This window comes from Oncorhynchus keta, chromosome 23, assembly GCF_023373465.1.
Source record: "Oncorhynchus keta strain PuntledgeMale-10-30-2019 chromosome 23, Oket_V2, whole genome shotgun sequence".
In the NCBI taxonomy this organism is placed as follows: domain Eukaryota; kingdom Metazoa; phylum Chordata; class Actinopteri; order Salmoniformes; family Salmonidae; genus Oncorhynchus; species Oncorhynchus keta.
The window spans coordinates 36,779,718-36,803,727 of record NC_068443.1 but is presented as its reverse complement, the minus strand read 5'-3'; the positions used below and the strand labels follow the sequence as shown (position 1 = coordinate 36,803,727).

General features: G+C 44.0%; 1 protein-coding gene across 3 annotated transcripts in view; it reads right to left on the bottom strand.

The window, feature by feature from the left end:
• Positions 1-24,010, bottom strand: part of LOC118402563 (calsyntenin-2-like) — a 286,368-nt gene that overhangs the window by 79,701 nt on the left and 182,657 nt on the right. For all 3 annotated transcript variants that reach the window (XM_052477130.1, XM_052477128.1, XM_052477129.1), the window contains exons 3-4: positions 7,679-7,874; positions 3,952-4,160 (exon numbers count right to left, since the gene is read on the bottom strand). In XM_052477130.1, coding sequence (XP_052333090.1) covers positions 3,952-4,160; positions 7,679-7,874 — 405 coding nt within the window. The remainder of the gene's footprint in view (positions 1-3,951; positions 4,161-7,678; positions 7,875-24,010) is intronic.

The following is a 24,010-nucleotide window of genomic DNA, read 5'->3' as shown; positions in this document are numbered from 1 at the left end:
CCCCCTGTTCTAGTAATACAATGTTGTTACTTCGACACTGTCTGCATCTGGGTCTTCTCCTGAAACGTGATACAGGACAGATCAACAGTGATTCATATCACTGGTTTGCAACCTAAAAAAAGGATAGTTGTGTTTTGCTACATAACACACATGATTGGTCTACGCATATGATGTGGATCATTGTCAGGTTATTCGATGTATAAGCTTTAGTAACAAAAGAACACCATGGTTATAATAACTCTTTAAACAGGTAGTTTGTAAATGTGTAGAATGTGTTTGTTTTGGGTCCACACTGGTAAGTTAAATTGTGTAAATTAGACAATCATAGAGGATTTTCTTCTGAATAACTGGTCAGGGCATAACACTTTTTCATTCAGCTTCAGGCAACTTTGATGCACTGTAAGGCTTGATCACACCAGTAGTGACTGCTTCTGTCACACCCATTGTTGCTTATCCATTGTACACTAGTTATATCAATGTAATTACACCCAACACAATGTTGAAGAACAGAATGCTTCCCACCACTAGATCACATAACTAGACATGATGTCACGCCCTGACCATAGTTTGCTTTGTATGTTTATATGTTTTGTTTGGTCAGGGTGTGATCTGAGTGGGCATTCTATGTTGTATGTCTAGTTCTATGTGTCTATAACAGGACCAAGCGGCGTGGTAACAGGCAGCAGCAGGAGAGGCAGCAGCAGCAGCAGGAGAGGCAGCAATATTTAGAGAAATGGACTTGGGAGGAAATCCTAGACGGGAGAAGACCCTGGGCACAACCAGGGGAATATCGCCGCCCCAAGGCAGAGCTGAAGGCGGCGGAGGCGGAGAGGCGCTGGTATGAGGAGGCAGCACGGCGGAGCGGATGGAATGTGGAGTGTGGCTAAGCCAGGTAGGAGACCTGTGCCAACTTCCTGTGCTTACCAGAGAGCGAGAGGGACTGGGCAGGCACTGTGTTATGCTGTGGAGCACACGGTGTCTCCAGTGCGGGTGCATAGCCTGGTGCGGTACATTCCAGCTCTTCGTATCGGCCGGGCTAGAGTGGGCATCGAGCCAGGTAAGGTTGGGCAGGCTTGGTGCTCAAGAGCTCCAGTGCACCTGCACGGTCCGGTCTATCCAATACCACCTCCACGCACCAGCCCTCGGGTGGCAGCCCCCCGCACCAGGCTGTCTCTCCGTCCTTTGTCTACAGGTGCTCCCACCTGTCCAGCGCTGCTAGAGCCTTCCTCCTTTCCAGCGCCGCCAGATTCTCCCGTCTCTCCAGAGCTGCTAGAGTCTCCCGTCTGTCCAGCGCTGCTAGAGTCTCCCTCCTCTCCAGCGCTGCTAGAGTCTCCCGCCTGTCCAGAGCTGCTAGAGTCTCCCGCCTGTCCAGAGCTGCTAGAGTCTCCCGCCTGTCCAGAGCTGCTAGAGTCTCCCGCCTGTCCAGAGCTGCTAGAGTCTCCCGCCTGTCCAGAGCTGCTAGAGTCTCCCGCCTGTCCAGAGCTGCTAGAGTCTCCCGTTTGTCCTGAGCCGGCAGTCTGCAAGGAGCAGCCAGAGCCGCCAGTCAGCCAGGAGCCGCCAGAGCCGCCAGTCAGCCAGGAGCCGCCAGAGCCGCCAGTCAGCCAGGATCCGCCAGTCAACCAGGATCCGCCAGAGCCGCCAGTCAGCCAGGATCCGGCAATCAGCCAGGATCCGCCAGAGCCGCCATTCAGCCAGGATCTGCCAGAGCCGCCATTCAGCCAGGATCTACCAGAAACTCCATTCAGCCAGGATCTGCCAGAGCCGTCAGTCAGCCAAGAGCAACCAGAGCCGTCAGTCAGCCAGAAGCTGCCAGAGCCGTCAACCAGCCTGAGCTATCTCTCAGTCCCGAGCTACCCCTCAGTCCAGAGCTACCCCTCAGTCCAGAGCTACCCCTCAGTCCAGAGCTACCCCTCAGTCCAGAGCTACCCCTCAGTCCAGAGCTACCCCTCAGTTTTATTTTGCAGGTCTTCTTTTTCCCCACATTTATTGATGAATAAATTTTGCATCATGAAAATGTATCCCTATTCCTCAATCAAATACCTTCATCGTTACCGCAAAACAAATCTGACAAATACAGCATTTTACTCCAAACTGGCAACCCTCATAAAATCTGACATAGCACCAGCATCCCAAAGTATGAAGCGTAAAAAAAAGCATAGAAAACAGCATTACCATTAATAAAAATAAAAAGCGTAAGGCTACTATTATAAGTATTTCGGTGACAACCTGGTTGATTAACAATAGAAAAAGGCAGTGTTGAACACCATTACCTACAATGCACTGCTCTAATAACTTTCAAAAGATTGTAACAAAGTTTTTCCCCCCAAAGTCGTACAAAAATTGTTGTCTTTTCATACGAATTAAGTCACGCAAAAATGTGTGTATTTACAAAATAATTAAGCCACACAAACGCAAATACTTGAATGTGAGATTGTGTTGCACCCGTTACTGTCCCCATGTGTAATATCTGAGTGAAATAGGGAACCTGTCAATACGTGTGTCTTTTGACTGCTGGGGAATTTACAGTATTACTACAGTATACAACCGCAACCATGAAAACTAGCATACACTACAGCTCTCTAGGACCCGATTCTCAAGTTCACCATCATGTGTATGTCTAAAGTAGATAAGATTGACTTTCTCTCTAGTACAGAATATAATGGGTTGTTCAGGATCGATGACGGAGAGAAGAAATATTCAGACAAAACTCTGAAAGAGCTGGAACTACAGTACCGCTATCTTTCTTTCTCTACTATTTGGCTGTTTCTCCTTCTTACTCATTCTACTTCTCTGTCTCTCTTCTTTTCTCTGTTGATTCTTTCTTCTGGCCTCTCACCTTCTCTCTCACACATCCTCTCTCGCTTCCTCTCTCCCTCGCTCTATTTCTTTCTGTCTCTCTCCTTTCCTCACTCCCTCCATCTTACTCCCTTTCTCCCTGAGTTGCAGAGGGCTGGCGGGCCCGTTTTATTTAATAACTCACTCAGGCCTCTGATCCACGGTTAATGATGGAGCCAGAAGCCCCCTCGGTACAAAACACACTCTGGCGGCCCCCATGCATCACTCCGCTCAGTTCTAATTGAGCACCACGAGCGCCAGTCGCACTGCAGACAGTGGGAGGGCTATAGGAGGCGAGGCGACTGGCAGCCGCAAAGCTGGAATGGCGGACAGGAACCCATAAAAGTCACAGAGGGGCCTGAGCCGTGCCAGAGGACATCAGTTACCAGACAGGGAGGGAGGGAGGGAGGGAGGGAGAATGAAGGGAAGCAGGGAAGGAGAGAGAAAGTGAGGAAGAGGGATAGAAACACAAAAAGAGTGAGAGAGAGACAAAGGGAGAGAGGGAAGAGGGAAGAGGGAGGAGAGAGGCTAGCAGAGATGGCAGGCTGTGGAGCATCTGATGTCATTTTGCCCGTCTGATCCGCGGGCTCCCCTCGTCCTTGTGTTCCCGCTGATCACAGAAAGCTGGATCCAGTTTCACATCACTCTGTATAACACTGCACTGTGATCAGAAGATGAATGGGGAAGCACTTGGAGAGTCCATGAATACAGCACGCTGACAAATGGTGTGAGAGATGTGCTATGAATATAATTAACCAAGTTCAGTTGGTTGGAGAAGATTCTGGCAACAGCAAATCAAATTTGCGGGTTCAATTCCCGCATGGGCCACGTGTATTGACTGTGAATGGACTGTAAGTCGATGTAGATACGAACTTCTGGTAATGACTGTATTCAAATTATGCCGAGCCAATTTGATGGCCTGAGGAACAGTTTGTGTCATTACTGTCATGGAAAGTAAAGTGTTGAAGAAATTTACAGGCCGTTTTCTGAGCTCGGAGATAACAATGTGTAGAGAGAGGCAAAGTACAAAAGTTTGAGGTCAGTCAGAGTAGCCTATGCTTGTGTCATTTGACCTGCAGGTTCTGAGGTCAGGGGATGAGGTTAGAGTTCACTGACCATTGCGGTCAATGGCGAAGGGCGTGTCGGAGGTGACGATGTCGTAGTTGCAGATCTGGCTGTACTGCGGGGAACAGTCCTGGTCCCAGGCCTCCACCTGCAGGATGCTGTCGTAGATCTTCCCCTCCGTTACCGCAGCATGGTATACGGCCTCTCGGAACACAGGAGAGAACTCATTCACGTCATCCACCTGGATGTGAACCACCGCCCTGGATAGAGGAAGAGAGGGAGGGGGGAGTGAGTATGTGTGTGAGTGAGTGAGTGAGTGAGTGAGTGAGTGAGTGAGTGAGTGAGTGAGTGAGTGAGTGAGTGAGTGAGTGAGTGAGTGAGTGAGTGAGTGAGTGAGTGAGTGAGTGAGGTGTGAGGGAAGGTAATGAGAGAGACCTTTGATGCTCTTTCTTCCAACAATAGGTAATAATGATAACAAAATACTCAAATGACAAACATAAACATCAACACACAAACTCATTACCAGCTCAGGGAACATGAGAAAGAGAAACACCAGAGCAAGGGGGCATACAATACGTAAAAGTAAAATCCTTCACTGTTTTTTACTGATAGTTGTGCTGTAAAAAATTAAGGTAGTGATGCAATGTTTTCGCACCGAAGCCATTGAGAGATATCCTCACCAAATCTAGGTTGGTTCGGGGCCTCTTCCTTTGTACTTTGTTTCAACAACCACAGGGCTGAACATACAGTTAGTAATATTTGAAATATCTCAGTATTATTATTATTTTTTTAAATCCAGTTTTTCAAACTCTACCTATAATTCTGCTGACAATGACCTTGTGACAAGAAGTGATGCTGCAACATGCCTTCCAAATTAAAGGCATTAACTTAATGACACCTACTTAGAATGGCCTGCAGTGATGCTGCTAAGCTGAGGCACACACGAGCACGCACACGCACACGCACAAGCACACACACACACAGCTTTCACACTCTCCACATACGTTGCTGCTACTCTTGTTTATTATCTATCCTGATTGCCTAGTCACTTTTACCCTTACCTACATGTAGATATGACCTCAACTGCCTCATACCCCTGCACATTGGCTTGTTACCGGTACTCCTTGTATGTAGCCTCGTTATTGTTATTTATTGTGGTACTATTTCCTATTCGCTCATTTTCTTACTTTTTAACTCTGCATTGTTGGGAAAGGGCTCGTAAGTAAGCATTTCATGGTAAAGTCTACACCTGTTGTATTCGGCGCACGTGACAAATACACTTTGATCTGGATGAAAATAAAACACACACTGGTTTTCACAGGTGCCCTATTTCACTCGGGAGACATTAATCAAAGATGACCAACCTGTGAAATCACTCCCACCCTCTCATGCCCATCTCTCTCTCTCTCTCTCTCTCTCTGTGCGACAATATCAGCCTTAGTCAGTGCACTAGAGCACAGCCTTCAGTAGCACTTCATCAGAGCAGGGCTATATAAGGCTTTATGTGAGACTGTCTGACTCATAAGGAGCCTTCAGGCCCTCATTAATGAAAATCATGCCCAGGGCTAAACATTGAGCAGGTCTCAACTGTTACCAGGACTACAGAAGGCTGCTATTGCACGGCGGATGTGCTCAGTCACTGTCTGTCGACCCTATCCCCTCCTCTCTTCTCCAGACCATTTCCGGAGACCTTCTCCCTTACCTCACCTCGCTCATCCCTGACCGCTGGCTACGTCCCTTCCGTCTTCAAGAGAGCGAGAGTTGCACCCCTTCTGAAAAAACCTACACCCGATCCCTCCGATGTCAACAACTACAGACCAGTATCCCTTCTTTCTTTTCTCTCCAAAACTCTTGAACGTGCCGTCCTTGGCCAGCTCTCCCGCTATCTCTCTCAGAATGACCTTCTTGATCCAAATCAGTCAGGTTTCAAGACTAGTCATTCAACTGAGACTGCTCTTCTCTGTATCACGGAGGCGCTCCGCACTGCTAAAGCTAACTCTCTCTCCTCTGCTCTCATCCTTCTAGACCTATCGGCTGCCTTCGATACTGTGAACCATCAGATCCTCCTCTCCACCCTCTCCGAGTTGGGCATCTCCGGCGCGGCCCACACTTGGATTGCGTCCTACCTGACAGGTCGCTCCTACCAGGTGGCGTGGCGAGAATCTGTCTCCTCACCACGCGCTCTCACCACTGGTGTCCCCAGGGCTCTGTTCTAGGCCCTCTCCTATTCTCGCTATACACCAAGTCACTTGGCTCTGTCATAACCTCACATGGTCTCTCCTATCATTGCTATGCAGACGACACACAATTCATCTTCTCCTTTCCCCCTTCTGATGACCAGGTGGCGAATCGCATCTCTGCATGTCTGGCAGACATATCAGTGTGGATGACGGATCACCACCTCAAGCTGAACCTCGGCAAGACGGAGCTGCTCTTCCTTCCGGGGAAGGACTGCCCGTTCCATGATCTCGCCATCACGGTTGACAACTCCATTGTGTCCTCCTCCCAGAGCGCTAAGAACCTTGGCGTGATCCTGGACAACACCCTGTCGTTCTCAACTAACATCAAGGCGGTGGCCCGTTCCTGTAGGTTCATGCTCTACAACATCCGCAGAGTACGACCCTGCCTCACACAGGAAGCGGCGCAGGTCCTAATCCAGGCACTTGTCATCTCCCGTCTGGATTACTGCAACTCGCTGTTGGCTGGGCTCTCTGCCTGTGCCATTAAACCCCTACAACTCATCCAGAACGCCGCAGCCCGTCTGGTGTTCAACCTTCCCAAGTTCTCTCACGTCACCCCGCTCCTCCGCTCTCTCCACTGGCTTCCAGTTGAAGCTCGCATCCGCTACAAGACCATGGTGCTTGCCTACGGAGCTGTGAGGGGAACGGCACCTCAGTACCTCCAGGCTCTGATCAGGCCCTACACCCAAACAAGGGCACTGCGTTCATCCACCTCTGGCCTGCTCGCCTCCCTACCACTGAGGAAGTACAGTTCCCGCTCAGCCCAGTCAAAACTGTTCGCTGCTCTGGCTCCCCAATGGTGGAACACACTCCCTCACGACGCCAGGACAGCGGAGTCAATCACCACCTTCCGGAGACACCTGAAACCCCACCTCTTTAAGGAATACCTAGGATAGGATAAAGTAATCCTTCTCACCCCCCCTTAAAATATTTAGATGCACTATTGTAAAGTGGCTGTTCCACTGGATGTCATAAGGTGAATGCACCAATTTGTAAGTTGCTCTGGATAAGAGCGTCTGCTAAATGACTTAAATGTAAAATGTAAATGTAATGTCTGTGATTACAGTACTGAGGATAATTAAAGACTCACATACTGGACGCTTGGCATGTAGTGTTGCACCCCCACCCCACCCTTTTGCCCTCAGAACAGCCTCAATTTGTCGGGGCATGGACTCTACAAGTTGTCGAAAGCGTTCCACCGGTACTCTGGCCCATGTTGTCTCCAATGCTTCCCACAGTTGTGTCAAGTTGTCTGGATGTCCTTCGGGTGGTGGACCATTCTTGATACACACGGGAAACTGTTGAGTGCGGAAAACCCAGCTGCGTTGCAGTTCTTGACACAAACCAGTTTGCTTGTATAACGCAACATTTGTACAAAAATCGATCTCACACAAAAAAAAGATCCAGCCAGACACACACACACACACACACACACACACACACACACACACACACACACACACACACACACACACACACACACACACACACACACACACACACACACACACACACACACACACACAGTCCTTCCTTACTTGTGTGACTTCTTCCAGCTGACCCCGTTGGCCCCGGCCCCACAGTCGTAGGCCTGGATGACGAAGGTGTACTCCTTTTGGGTCTCACAGTCCACCAGGCCCTTGGCCCTCAGGACCCCCTCCCCTGATGTCTTGTTGAGGACCACCGCCTCGAACGGGGCCTCCTGCCCGTGGATCATAAACGCACAGATCTCCCCTGCAAGGAAAATGAGGAGGAGGAGAAGGTGGGGAGGAAGTGAGGGGGAGAGAGAGAATTAATAGAGAGATAATGGACATGGTTTGTCACCTCGTTTTTCAGAGCTGGAAATGTGTCTCGGCGTGCCGCCACTCTGAACACTGTTATCGAGGACATGTATGTGTTTTTAGAGATGGTGGCAGAATACAGTTGAGCTGCTAAGAGACTGAAAGAGCTTTCTGCGGGTTGTAATCAACCTCAGTGGCATCATGTTGTGCCAGGCCAGACAGGGAGGAAGAAATGCAATTTGTGTTTGCTTGATTTTGCAATATTCCTCTCTCCAGGCCACCTTTCAGAAAAATTATGTTTTTAAGTCTAATGGTCCAATAGGAGAGAGACGCTGGTTTGCTATCTCGGTTTTTAATAGCACAAGTGGTATGACAATCAAATTAAATTGAAGTATGTTTAATTGTCTGCTGGATATGATGACACAATAATTAGCTTTTTTTCTCTTTACCTTGTTGAATGAGTCAGATTGAAATTGTAATGCTCAGTCCTCCCGAATGTAAGCATGACACAGTGACACATGACACTTCCTAATGACACAGTGTAGTGTATTTGCCTTGTAAGGGTCTCTGGTTCAAGCCAGAGACCCTTAGTGCTAGTGACTATCGCCCACCTTCACTACACTGGTGTCAGAAGTGGGATGGATAACTGGTTTCCTGCCATTGCAAGAATTGTCTTTTTATAGAGTAATGCTGGGAAACACTTTCTTGGTGAATGGGGTAGGGTAGCGGGGCGGCAGGGTAGCCTAGTGGTTAGAGCTTTGGACTAGTAAATTCAAACGGTAAGTTCAAACCCCCGATCTGTCGGTCTGCCCCTGAACAGGCAGTTAACCCAGGCCGTCATTGAAAATAAGAATTTGTTCTTAACTGACTTGCCTAGTAAAATAAAAAAGTAAACCACATCCATTGAAATTACACTTGGGGATCTTGTAAGGCATCCAAACATCTTAATGTAGTAGGTTCACAAATCCCCCTCCAATATCCTCAACTTTTTTGAAGTAATGCAATAGTGGGCAACACAGAGTCACAGTTCTGAACACAATGATCTTTGTCAGCATCTCTCGCTGACATAAATTAAATACGGGCCTGACACCAGACATGTGGTGTGTAGTCAAGAAGAAAATAACTACAGATATCCCGCTGACTACACCAACTCAATAATATACATCCTTTTTCACTTTGGCTTTTTTATTGACGTTTCCGATTCTGGAACCAACTCTGTACTTCTGTTCTTTTCAGGGATTTGGGGAAATAGCCTTAGGGAACACACTCGCACCCCCGACCCTGTGACAGCCGATATTACTTCAACCTTAGCAGGGCGTCAGGAACAAAACCTGCCAAGGCTATCCCTCGTATGCACAAGCGCCACTGCCAAACTCGGATAAACCAAACTTTCTCTCTGTCTCTCCGCCTCAACTCCCCTGCATTTTTCATCCCTCGCTCTTTGTCTCCGTTTAAATATATATATATTTTTTTAGAACCCATTCCACCCGCTCAAATCATCACAACTCCATTCGGAGTGGTGAAATAACAATTTACCCTTGGCGGTCCATCCGTCCTCGCTGCTGCCTGGGCTTGTAGTTTACATTTCCCCTCTATATTAGGCCCCACAATGCCTTATCGAAATTAAACGACCGCCACAATGGGCGCGGAGCGGAAAGGTGCGCGGAGGGAGAAAATAATAATCCAAACACAGCGGGTGGCGTGCGAGGGCAATGATAAGCACAGCGTGGCTCTGAGCATCCAGCGCCTTCCAAATATTCTGTTAGATGGCGAGGGAGGAAAAGGGAGGCGAAGCCAATATGAAATAAGAAAATAACAAACACAATCATACGCCACATATAAAATATACAAACATACAGAATACTGGGAATAAAATACAAACATTTCCATTTAGTAGTAAAGTGTATTAACACTAGAACCGCATGGCCTTTCAGCCTATAAATACCAGCTAGAGAACGTTGCTGGTTGTCCCCTTTAGTATATGCATCAGATATCAACCTACAAGGTGTAGCAAACACCAACGCTTGATAAATAGTGCATAAACTGTTATAAAGGATTCGTTGCATGAAGAAATATTTGTGGAAATATATCAATAAATGAACAAAGTTATTTGTTCAGATAGAGTCAAGGATATGTTTTGTATAATTCTACATAGTCTTAGCAAAACGTAGGACAAATAGCCTATTTTCGTTTCCCTTACAATAAAAACATTACGGTGTAATTACGATCAACTTTATTTGTAGATTCGATTAGTAATAATTCACAAAGTCCAGTTACAGCTTCTTTTGACAAAATAGAAACCAAAAATATAATAATAATATAACCAGCCAGGTCACAGGTGAAATGATTTTCTGTATTCCTAAACAAAAGCCTCAGTGCATGAACAGTTGTAAAGGATGAATTGCATAATGCTCCTTTCCTTGGGATCTGTCATTTACAAGAAGTACCCATCTCTTCGGTGTACAACATGACAACTGATAGGCCTAATATTGTCACACATCACATTCATTGTCAATTTAATCTTGTCTATAGGCTAACTCTTATTATGTGTGAAATTAGTTTAGGTATAGTTTAGGTGTAGTTTAGATGTGCAGGCTGTCTGGCGTCGTTTGTTTCCTGCTCATCAAGTTGGATAGAGTCAAGGATATGTTTAGCGTTATTCTAAAAGCCTACTGCAACACATAGCATGTTGTCACTTCCCTTACAATGCATGTGATTAGTGCTAGAGTTACAGTCGATAAAACAGTCCTGTAAATGCAATCTGTTTACAAAGTAAAAACGTAAAAGAGAACGGTGTCAACCCCCCAAGACGCATCAAATGATTTTGCTGCTGATCAAAAGTCAGCGACACAAATTCACCATTTCACTATTGCCTTTCTAAATGTAATCAGCCTCTTCACCTTCCTTATCATTCAAGTTAGGCCTAATTGAAATTCAGTTGTAAAGTAAGGCGCATAATTATCGCACATTCTTCCATTTGTCACTCATTCAGTGAGGAGGGAGAGGCGTATTAGTGCCTGGCTGGGTACCAACGTCCTCCAGCACACTGTTTGGCGGGTCAGGAATAGGTGTGGGTCAGGAATAGGTGTGGGTCAGGAATAGGTGTGGGTCAGGAATAGGTGTCGGTCAGGAATAGGTGTCGGTCAGGAATAGGTGTCGGTCAGGAATAGGTGTGGGTCAGGAATAGGTGTGGGGGGAAAAAAACAGGAAAAAAGGCTATAAATACTTTTCTGTTTGTGATTTAAAAATTTGGACAAATGAGCAGCGTAAAATACAAACATTCAGGAAAAGGCAGAGAAGTAGCATGACATGGCTTTTTTTTTTTTTTTTTTTTACAAAATCAAACATCAGTGGCCACTATTCCACTGTTAATAGGGCATTGGGCCACCATGAGCCACCAGAACAGCTTCCATGCACCTTGGCATAGATTCTACAAGTGCGACACCATTCTTCCACAAGAAATTCCATAATTTGGTGTTTTGTTGATGGTGGTGGAAAACGCTGTCTCAGGCACCACTCCAGAATCTCCCATAAGTGTTCAGTTGGGTTAGAATCTGGTGACTGAGATGCAGGTTGGCATTTATTGCTGTGAGTCTTGCCCTGGAGGCGTCTCCGCAGACTGGTCACGAACTGGCACAGCCACAAAGTCCACCTGACTGTGCTGCTGCTCCAGTTTCAACTGTTCTGCCTTATTATTATTCGACCATGCTGGTCATTTATGAACATTTGAACATCTTGGCCATGTTCTGTTATAATCTCCACCCGGCACAGCCAGAAGAGGACTGGCCACCCCACATAGCCTGGTTCCGCTGTAGGTTTCTTCCTAGGTTTTGGCCTTTCTAGGGAGTTTTTCCTAGCCACCGTGCTTCTACACCTGCATTGCTTGCTGTTTGGGGTTTTAGGCTGGGTTTCTGTACAGCACTTTGAGATATCAGCTGATGTACGAAGGGCTATATAAATACATTTGATTTGATACCCCTAACCTTAAATTAAGACCAAAAAGCATATTTTTGTTATCATGAATTTATACGATATAACCAATTTAACTTTGCAGCTGGCCTATCTAGCGGAAACTGCTCAGTTCTGCCTCCAGGGAAAGACTCATGGAAATAAATGCATGATGGGATGTTAATTGCTTAATTAACTCAGGAACTACACCTGTGTGGAAGCACCTGCTTTCAATATTCTTTGTATCCCTCATTAACTCAAGCCTTTCCTTATTTTAGCAGTAACCTGTATGTGTAAATGATAATGACAGACAGACGAAGAGATTTCAGGGATGAAGATTCCTACCGTGTCAGCAGAAGTGCACTTTGCATCTCTCTTAAACGCCACTTAGATTGCCTCTCAAAAGCACTGCCAAGATGTGCTCTAGTAGTCTACTATTGACTCTGAATCGTACCGTTTTGGGCCTGAACTCTTCGGTATATACAGTATCTTATGGGAAGTGGCTGTTTTCACGGTAAATGTGAAAATATAAAGATTTGTCTGGGGATTTGATAGAGTGCCAAGGTGTTTGAGAAGTGCTGTAGGGACGAGTGGGAGTCAGCAGATATGATTCCGAGAAAAGTCAATCAAATTGAGCTTGTTTAATATTGAACATTCTGAGTTAGAAAAGAGCATTTGCTTTTAGAATGCCAGGTGGCATCCAAGCTCACCTCTAATTGAGCCTCTGAAATATTAAAACCAAGTCGTACTCCACAGAAATGTGTTTCGCAAAGATCAGGTTATGGTGCATTGGATTGTTCTTTAAAAAAAACTCTCCCCCTATGTCACCATCTACGGAAGACGAGAACTCAACATTTGCAGCAGGCTGTGCAAAGTTTGCATCTGTCATTCTGATATAGGACATTGACACACAAAACTCTGAAGCTGTCTTGATTTACGTTTTGAATTCAAGTCTTGTTCTTCCTCTTTGGACTTTATTGGAAGTTTTCTGTTTAATACTTCAAAGTAATTGGTGCAGTCTTGGTGAAATAATTGGTGCAAATACTGAGCTTGCCCATCTGGTCCGGCCTAGGGTGTCTATCTAGAACAGTGACCTCGCAAAATCATCCCTATGTCCAATTCCCTCCTACTGAGAAACAGACTACTTCATCCACCATGTTAATTGTCCTACTTTTAATCAAATATCATATTAGATTCGCTCTCGTGGTGTGTGTTTTGTCTCATCGCGAAGATGGCTTCGTGTGTGTAGTGTAGTGTGTATGTGTGTGTGTGTGGAGTGGGTGGGTGTGGCTGGGAGGCTGATTAAAATGCGGGTCTCTCTTGGCAGACCCCATAGGCTTAAAGTCTTGATTTCGCTCATTCTCTCGCCTCTCAGCTAGTCATCTAACACTCTCAGACGAACCCACGTCCCCTTCTTTAATTACTTGCTGGATTACGCTTCTAGTCGCTAATGACCTGCTGCTAGCGCTTACACACTCCCAAACCTGGGATCTAACACGGGGGCAAGAGGAAGAGGAAGATGATGAGGTTCAGGAGTTTGCGCCTCGCCACATTTTCTCTGAGCTCGTCTAATTTAGGTGATTCTGTTGATTTGTTCTGTATATTTTCCACTCTGGATAATGAGTGGCCTAATGAAGTACGGACTGCTGCTAGCGAACAGGTCAAACCTATATATGTACATTACATTGCTATGTGAGGTAAGACACCCGACTTTGGAGGAGAATGGTTTAGAAGATAGGCTACCCCCCAACAGCCTATTAAAGGGATAGCACACACACACACACACACACACACACACACACACACACACACACACACACACACACACACACACACACACAGCCCGAAGGCAACGCCATGACTCAAACAGTCTATGACCTTATAAAATGTCTCATCTAACAAAAACATTTCTACAGCGGCTCCTCGTCGTTTCCTTTCTCACAATAACAACCCACCCTTTCTGCAGATCCCCTTCAGTCCTCCATACTATCATAAGGTATTGGCTTCACCAGAAGACCATGGGCAGTGTCTGTTGCCAGTCACGGTAGACAATGTATTAGAATCCCATTAGGCTCTTTCATTAAGATAGGGGGGACTTCCTAATTGCATTTGGGAGATAGCAAAGGCAACCGTGTGACCCGTGCCACTTATAAACAGCTCAGCAATACACACACACACACACACACACACACACACACACACACACACACACACACACACACACACACACACACACACACACACACACACACACACACACACACACACACACACACACACACACACACACACACACACACACACACACACAAATGGATGTTGGGTGTTAATTGAATCGCATCAAATCGAAAGCCTTGGGATGATAGCAACTGTAGGACAAGTATGATTTTAACAGAGGAATCAGGTACAGTAGTATGATACTTCAACACAAAGAACTGACACGTTTGTTTACCAAACAATGCAGGTGTGAAGACTGTGTAAAATAATGGGAATTAAAAAAAGAGGTCATTATGTGTGTTTATTGGAATCTGTTTTAGCATATTGGATCACTTGAATGACAAAGACACCGAGCAAAACAAAATTATTGGAAATTACAAACTGTTTTGATGATTAAGACTTGTCTGAGTTTCGCCGGGGCCTGAGCCAGTTCCAATCTCTGTGAGTGTCCCAATGGACCACAGAGAAGGAGGTAGTGGGTGTGAATCAGGTGCATCAGGAGTTGGAGCAGAAAGAGAGAGTGGGTGAAAGAGAGAAAGAGAGAAAGAAAGAAAGAAAGAAAGAAAGAAAGACAGAAAGAGGGATAGAGAGGGGGGTAGAGAGAGAGAGCCTGAGCCCTGGGTACCTAGCTCGTTGATTTTAGAGCATGAAGAGAGGGAAAATCAGGGAGCGTGAGAGAGACAGGGAAAGAAAGTTGGAGGGATTAAGAGAGAAATTAATAAATATATAATATATATACATATATATGGACATATGCAGTATATATATATATATATATATATATATATTATATATATATATATATATATATATATATAGTACCAGTCAAAGGTTTGGACTCATTCAAGGGTTTTTCTTTATTTTTACTATTTTATACACGTAGAATAATAGTAAAGACATCAAAACTATGAAATTACACATATGGAATTATGTAGTAACCAAAAACGTTTTAAACAAATCAAAATATATTTTATATTTGAGAATATTCAAACCCTTTGCCTTGTTGACAGATTTGCACCCTCTTGGCATTCTCTCAACCAGCTTCATGAGGTAGTCACCTGGAATGCATTTCAAATAACAGGTCTGCCTTGTTAAAAGTTCAATTGTGGAATTTCTTAATCGGTTTAAGCCAATCAGTTGTGTTGTGACAAGGTAGGGTTGGTATACAGAAGATAGCCCTACTTTGTAAAATACCAAGTCCATATTATGGCAAGAACAGCTCAAATAAGCAAAATGAAATAACAGTCCATGATTACTTTAAGACATGAAGATCAGTCAATACGGAACATTTCAAGAACTTTGAAAGTTTCTTCAAGTACAGTCGCACAAATCATCAAGCGCTATGATGAAACTGGCTCTCATGAGGACTGCCACAGGAAAGGAAGACCCAGAGTTACCTCTGCTGCAGAGGATGAGTTCATTAGAGTTAACTGCACCTCAGATTACAGCCCAAATAAATGCTTCACACATTCAAGTAACAGGCACATCTCAACAGAACTGTTCAGAGGATTCTGCGTGAATCATGACTTCATGGTCGAATTGCTACTAAAGGATACTAATAATAAGAAGAGATTTTTGTTTCCATCCGCCGTGTCTTTGTGAGACAGAGAAGGTGAATGGATGATCTACGCTTGTGTGTTTCCCACCATGAAGCATGGAGGAGGAGGTGTAATGGTGTGGGAGTGCTTTGCTGGTGACACTGTCAGTGATTTATTTAGAATTCAAGGCACACTTAACCAGCATGGCTACCAAAGCATTCGGCAGCGATATGCCATCCCATACGGTTTGAACTTAGTGGGACTACCATTGGTGTTTCAACACGACAATGACCCAACACACCTCCAGGCTGCGTAAGGGCTATTTGAGAAAGAGAGTGATGGAGTGCTGCATCAGATGACATGGCCTCCACAATCACCCGACCTCAACACAATTGAGATGGTTTGGGATGAGTTGGACAGTAGAGTGAAGGAAAAGCAATCAACAAGGGCTCAGCATATGTTGGAACTCCTTCAAGACTGTTGGAAAAGCATTCCTCATGAAGCTGGTTGAGAGAATGCCAAGAGTGTGCAAAGCTGTCATCAAGGCAAAGGGTGGCTACTTTGAAGAATCTAAAATTTATTTAAAAAAAATTGGTTACTACATATTTTATTTCATAGTTTTGATGTCTTCACTGTTATTCTACAATGTAGAAAAATAGTACAAATATAGAAAACCTGTGAATGAGTAGGTGTCCAAACTCTTGACTGGTACTGTATATGAAGAGAGAGAGAGAGCAAGAGGGAAGGAGAGCTAATGCAGCTATAAATAGCTCTAACAGGCATGCCTCCCCTGAGTCTGTCCCCCTGTTTGCCTCTCCTCCTCCCTCTCCGGATGACCTCTGGTCAGGGGGCATCAATTATTTAGCTGTCAAAGTTGGCATCCAGGTGCTCTGCTCATCTCATCCCTTCCCGTCCCCCTCCCTATCTACCCTCTGCGTTCTACATTCCTCTCCTTTCTCTGCATCCTCCTCTCTAATCATCTACTTACTTTCAATTCTCTTTTCTTCTCTACATCCTCCTCTGCTCTTTCTTTCTCTCTACCTCCTTCCCTCCACATCTCCTCTCCACTTCCTTCCACTTCCTTCCCTCCCCATCTCCTCTCTACCTCTTCCCCATCTCCTCTACCTCCTTCCCTCCCCATCCCCTCTCTACCTCCTTCCACTCCCTCCTTCCCCATCTCTTCTCTACCTAATCTCCCTCTCTTTTTGCCTGTTCTCTCCTCTCCCTCCATCTCCGCCCCAACTGAACCTGCTGCCCCCCACAGCCGCTTGGTTTCCTCTTGGCGGCTACACACTGACAGCTCCCACATCTCCGGGGGTCACAGTGTCACCGAGACAGGGTTTCCTGAACGCCAGGAGCCACTCGCTCAGGGATGCCCATTAGCTGGGACTTGGTACCTCTGCTGAGCAGAGGTACAAAGCCAACAGCGATTAGATTAGAACAGAGGCAGAGACAGAATGTGAGCACTGAGCTTTTGAGTCTCTCATGACAGCAGTGCCATGTACAGTGTACGCCTGTGTAGGTTTAGGTTTGTGTAATTTACTGTGACTTGGTTTGATACAATTGTGGAATGACTGTCCCTTATGGGTATCCATGGTTGCCTTTGACAAAACAGATTTCAGCAATCATGCTGAGAGATGACCACTGGTACACTGAATGCAATAACCTATACTGTTGAGGTATAGACTACGTACCTATTGTTGTCACCTTGCACATCAATGACCACGTTTACGTGCGCACAGTATTCCGGAGAGTAGATCATATCTCGCTTAAGGTCTTATTCGGGATAAGCTGTTTTACATGCAACTTTGATATCCCCCTCATGAGTATCCCTGTATCCACAAATAAAAGGTATATTCCTCCTTTACATTTTTATGGGTTAAATGGAATAGTAAGTGAAATACGGACACTGACTGTAGGCCTGTAACCTCTCACATGTAGCGTGATACAGCACTTTACTTTTTACACATTGTGTTATGTACTTTTTACACATTGTGTTATGTACTTTTTACACACTGTGTTATGTATTTTTTACACACTGTGTTATGTAATTTCTACACACTGTGTTATGTACTTTTTACACATTGTGTTATGTACTTTTTACACATTGTGTTATGTACTTTTTACACACTGTGTTATGTACTTTTTACACACTGTGTTATGTACTTTTTACACACTGTGTTATGTAATTTTTACACACTGTTATGTACTTTTTACACATTGTATTATGTACTTTTTACACATTGTGTTATGTACTTTTTACACACTGTGTTATGTTCTTTTTACGCATTGTGTTATGTACTTTTTACACATTGTGTTATGTACTTTCTACACACTGTGTTATGTACTTTTTACACATTGTGTTATGTACTTTTTACACACTGTATTATGTACTTTTTACACACTGTGTTATGTAATTTTTACACACTGTTATGTACTTTTTACACATTGTATTATGTACTTTTTACACATTGTGTTATGTACTTTTTACACACTGTGTTATGTTCTTTTTACGCATTGTGTTATGTACTTTTTACACATTGTGTTATGTACTTTTTACACATTGTGTTATGTAATTTCTACACACTGTGTTATGTACTTTTTACACATTGTGTTATGTACTTTTTACACATTGTGTTATGTACTTTTACACACTGTATTATGTACTTTTTACACACTGTGTTATGTAATTTTTACACACTGTTATGTACTTTTTACACATTGTATTATGTACTTTTTACACATTGTGTTATGTCCTTCTGTAGCTCAGTTGGTAGAGCATGGCGCTTGTAACGCCAGGGTAGTGGGTTCGATCCCCGGGAACACCCATACGTAGAATGTATGCACACATGACTGTAAGTCGCTTTGGATAAAAGCGTCTGCTAAATGGCATATATTATTATTATATTATACTTTTTACACACTGTGTTATGTTCTTTTTACGCATTGTGTTATGTACTTTTTACACATTGTGTTATGTACTTTTTACACATTGTGTTATGTACTTTTTACACATAGACTGTATTGTCATTTTATGTCAACGATCCACACATAATACACTGTAATGTCAAAGTGGAAGAGAAACTATATGAATAAAAAAATACATATGAAAAAGAACACACTAATATATCGTATTTCAACCCCTGAGTCAATACATGCTAGAAACACCTTTGGCAACGATTACAGCTGTGAGTGTTTTGGGGTAAATACCAAAGAGCTTTGCATCACTATTTGCCCAATATTCTTTTTTTTTTCAATTCTTCAAGCTCAGTCAAGTTGGTTGTTGATCATTGCTAGACAGCCATTTTCAAAGCCAATTTAAGTCAAATCTGTAACTCGGTCACTCAAGAACATTCAATGTCGTCTTGGTAAGCAACTCCAGTGTATATTTTACCCTGTGTGTTTTAGGTTATTGTCCTGCTGAACGGTGAATTTGTCTCCCAGTGTTGAAAAGCAGACTGAACCAGGTTTTCCTCTAGGATTTTGCCTGTGCTTAGCTCTATTCCATTCATTTTTGTCCTAAATAACTCCCTAGTCCTTGATGATGATAAGCATAGCCATAACATGATGCTGCCACCAACATGCTTGAAAATATTAAGAGTGGTACTCAGTGATGCATTATGTTGGATTTGCCCCAAACATAACACTATGTATTTTGGTTAAAAAAAGTGAATTTCTTTGCCACGTTCTTTGCAGTATTATTTTGGTGCCTTTTTGCAAAGAAGATGCATGTTATAGAACATTTTATTCTGTACAGGCTTCTTTCTTTTCACTATAATTTGATCGGTCCTCAGTTTTCTCATATCACATCCATTAACTATTAAAATCACCATTGGCCTCTTGGTGAAATCCCTGAATGGTTTCCTTCCTCTCCGGCAACTGAGTTTGGAAGGACGCCAATATCTTTGTAGTGACTAGGTGTATTGAAACACCCTCCAAAACGCAACTGATAATTTCACCGTGCTCAACGGAGTATTCAGTGTATGCTTTTTTTATTTGTACTAATCCACCAATATGTCAAATCAAATTGTATTAGTCACATGCGCCGAATACAACAGGTATAGTAGACCTTACAGTGAAATGCTTACTTACGAGCCCCTAACCAACAGTATAGTTAAAAAAATACATATAAGAGATAAAAGTAACAAAGTAATTAAAGAGCAACAGTAAAAAAATAACAATATATTTGGGGGGGTACCGGTACAGAGTCAATGTGTGGTGGCACCGGTTAGTTGAGGTAGTATGTACATGTAGGTAGAGTTATTAAAGTGACTATGCATATATGACAACAGAGAGTGGCAGTGGTGTAGAGGGGGGAGGGCAGACAACGCAAATAGTCTGGGTAGCCATTTTGACTAGATGTTCAGGAGTCGTATGGCTTTCAGGGTAGAAGCTGTTTAGAAGCCGATTGGACCTAGACTTGTAGCTCTGGTACCGCTTTCCGTGCGGTAGCAGAGAGAACAGTCTATGACTAGGGTGGCTGGAGTTTTTCACAATTTTTAGGGCCAATGCCAAATCTTTTCAGTCTCCTGAGGGGGAATAGGTTTTGTCATGCCCGACTGTCTTGGTGTGTCTTGGTCTTCACGACTGTCTTGGTGTGCTTGGACCATGTTAGTTTGTTGGTGATGTGGACACCAAGGAACATGAAGCTTTCAACCTGCTCCACAGCAGCTCTGTCGATGAGAATGGGGGCGTGCTCGTTTCTCCTTTTTCCTGTCATCCACAATCATCTCCTTTGTCTTGATCACGTTGAGGGAGAGGTTGTCCTGGCACCACACGGCCAGGTCTCTGGCCTACCACTGTTGTGTCAGAAAATGTCATGATGGTGTAGGAGTCGTGCCTTGCCGTGTAGTCATGAGTGAACAGGGAGTACAGGAGGGGGCTGAGCACGCACCCCTGAGGGACCCCAGTGTTGAGGATCAGCGTACATTCTCACATCACACAAAGGTGTTCCTTTTGTCCAGGTGGGAAAGGGCAGTGTGGAGTACAATAGAGATGACATCATCTGTGCATCTGTTGAGGCGGTATGCAAATTGGAGTGGGTGTAGGGTTTCTGGGATGATGGTGTTGATGTGAGCCATGACCAGCCTTTCAAAGCACTTTAAGTCTATGGGTCGGTAGTCATTTAGGCAGGTTACCTATCTATGGTGGTCTGCTTAAAACATGTTGGTATTACTGACTCGGACAGGGAGAGGTTGAAAATGTCACTTGCTAGTTGGTCAGCGCAAGCTCGCAGTACACGTCCTAGTAATCTATCTGGCCCTGCAGCCTTGTGAATGTTGACCTGTCTAAAGGTCTTACTCACATCGACAGCGGAGAGCATGATCACACAGTCTTACGGTACAGCTGGTACTCTCGTGCATGTTTCAGTGTTGTTTGCCTCGAAGCGAGCATAGAAGTAGTTTAGCTCGTCTGGAAGGGTCGTGTCACTGGGCAGCTCTCGGCTGTGTTTCCATTTGTAGTCTTTAACTGTTTGCAAGCCGATGAGCGTCAGAGCCAGTGTAGTACGACTCGATCTTAATCCTGTATTTACGCTTTGCCTGTTTGATGGTTCATAGGAGGGCATAGGGGGATTTCTTATAAACTTCCGGGTTAGAGTCCTGCTCCTTGAAATTGGCAGCTCTAGCCTTTAGCTCAGTGCGGATGCTGCCTGTAATCCATGGCTTCTGGTTGGGGTATGTACGTACGGTCACTGTGGAGGCGACTTATTGATGAAGCCAATGACAGATGTGGTGTACTCCTCAAAGCCATTGGAGGAATCCTGGAACATGTCTGTGCTAGCAAAACAGTCCTGTAGCTTAGCATCTGCTTCATCTGACCACTTTTTTTTATTGATTAATTCACTGGTGCTTCCTGCTTTAATTTTAGCTTGTAAGCAGGAATCAGGAGGATGGAATTATGGTCAGATTTGCCAAATGGGGGGCGAGGGAGAGCTTTGTATGCGTATCTGTGTGTGGAGTATAGGTGGTCCAGAGTTATTTTCCCTAAGGTTGCACATTTAACATGCTGATAGAAATATGGTAAAACTGATAGAAGTTTCCCTGCATTAAAGTCCCTGGCTACTAGGAGCGCCGCCTCTGAGTGAGCATTTTGTTGTTTGCTTATGGCAGAATACAGCTCATTGAATGCCTTCTTAGTGCCAACCTCTGACTGATGTGGTAAGTAAACAGCTACGAAAAATACAGATGAGAACTCTCTCGGTAGGTAGTGTGGTCTGCAGCTTATCATGATATACTCAACCTCAGGCGAGCAATAGCTCAAGACTTCCTTAGATATAGTGCACCAGCTGTTATTTACAAAAATATATAGTCCACCGCCCCTTGACTTACCAGACTCTGCTCTTCTATCCTCTTCGGTACCTTGTATAACCAGTCAGCTATACGTTGATATTGTCGTCATTCAGCCACGACTCCGTGAAGCATGAGATGTTACAGTTTTTAATGTCCCGTTGGTAGCTTAATCTTCCCCGTAACTCATCGACGTTATTGTCCAAAGATTGCATGTTTGCTAGCAGAATTGAGGGAAGTGGGGGTTTATTTGATTGCCTTTGAATTGCCAGAAGGAAGCCCGCTCTCCAGCCTCTCTTTCTCCGCCTCCTCTTCACCCAGATCACTGGGGTCGGGGCCGGTTCCCGAGGGAGCCGTATATCCTCCGCCTTGGGCTCATCAGAGTCGTGAAAGAAGAAAAAGGATTATGCTAGTCCGTGGTGCATAATCGCAGTCCTGATGTCTAGAAGTTATTTTCGGTCATAAGTGGCGGTAGCGGCAACATTATGTACGAAATGAGTAAAAAAAAGAAGTTACAAACAATGCAGATAAACAAACAAAAAAACGCAATCGGTTGGGGTGACGTAAAACTTCCGCCTCCTTCTCCGGCCCTTCTTTGTGAGTCATTGGGAAACATCCCTGGTCTTTGTGGTTGTATCAGTGCATGAAATTCACTTCTCGACTGAGGGAACTTACAGATCATTTGATGTGTGTTGTGCATAGATGGGGTAGTCATTCAAAAAGCATGTTAAACTCTATTATTGCACACAGAGTAAGTCCACTCAAGGTATTATGTGACTTGTTAAGCAAATGTTTTACTCATACATTTATTTAGGCTTGCCATAACTAAGGGGTTGAATACTTATTGACTGAACACATATCAACTTTAAAAAAATATATATCCACTTTGACATTATGGGGTATTGTGTCTAGATCAGTGACACAAAATCTAAATTTAATCAGTTTTAAATTCAGACTGTAACACAACAAAATGTGTAAAAAGTCTAGGGGTGTGACTACGTACTTTCTGTAGAAACTGTATATAATTAACTATTGCAGAATTATGCATTTCTTGCACTAAAATTATAATTTTGTCTCAGCAACAGCAGTGGAGAAATATGATTTCTTTCTTTCAGCATCTCTTGAGAAAATGTGAATGCACATGGGTTATGGGTTATCTTGGACACTGTTATGAAAGCGGACAGTATTTCAACCACATAAAATATGCTCCCAAGACCAACTGAAAGTCTTATCAGAAAGGTGTTTCATTGCTTTCTCAGCTTTTCATTTCCTTTCAACCGGTCAAACTGTTGACATTTGGACATGTTGCCCCTTACTAATCTTTCCACTGTTTTGGAGTTATTGCGTTTTCTCCCTGGTCCCTAAATGAAACAGACAAATTTACCAGTGTTAACTAGATTACTAATGCATTCATTCTATCAATTTAAGAAATTTTTCTGGTAAGCCCTACTTTGTTTAGTCTTCTGGGGCAACAAGTTATGACAGAATAGAAGCTGCTATAGTTGAAAAACAAATAGCCTACCAAATGTCGGATTTTATAATATGACCTACCAAATTATAAGCAGTGTCACGTCCTGACCTTAGTTCCTTTTTTATGTCTCTATTTTAGTTTGGTCAGGGCTTGAGTTGGGGTGGGCATTCTATGTTATAGTTCTATGTGTTTGGCCTGGTATGGTTCCCAATCAGAGGCAGCTGTCAATCGTTGTCTCTGATTGAGAACCATACTTAGGCAGCCTGTTTTCCCACTATGGTTTGTGGGTAGTTGTTTTCTGTGTCTCACCATACAGAACTGTTTCAATTTTCATTGTTTCACTTTGGTTATTTTGTAGTCAGTGTTCAGTTATATTTCATTAAAATGGACACTGCGTTTTGGTCCGATCTTTCCTACTCCTCATCAGATGAAGAAGATTGTTACACAGAGTCTTGTCTAAATTATGGGTGAAAGTAGTCAGTAATCTCTACGGTCCAGTACGGCGTATCAGCAAAATGTATTATTATGGAAATATTATGGTGGGTCGAACTGCACAGGTAAACTACTTTTTTAAAGTGATTTGTTTGACAATCAGATGACAGCATCATCACACAACACCCATGACATG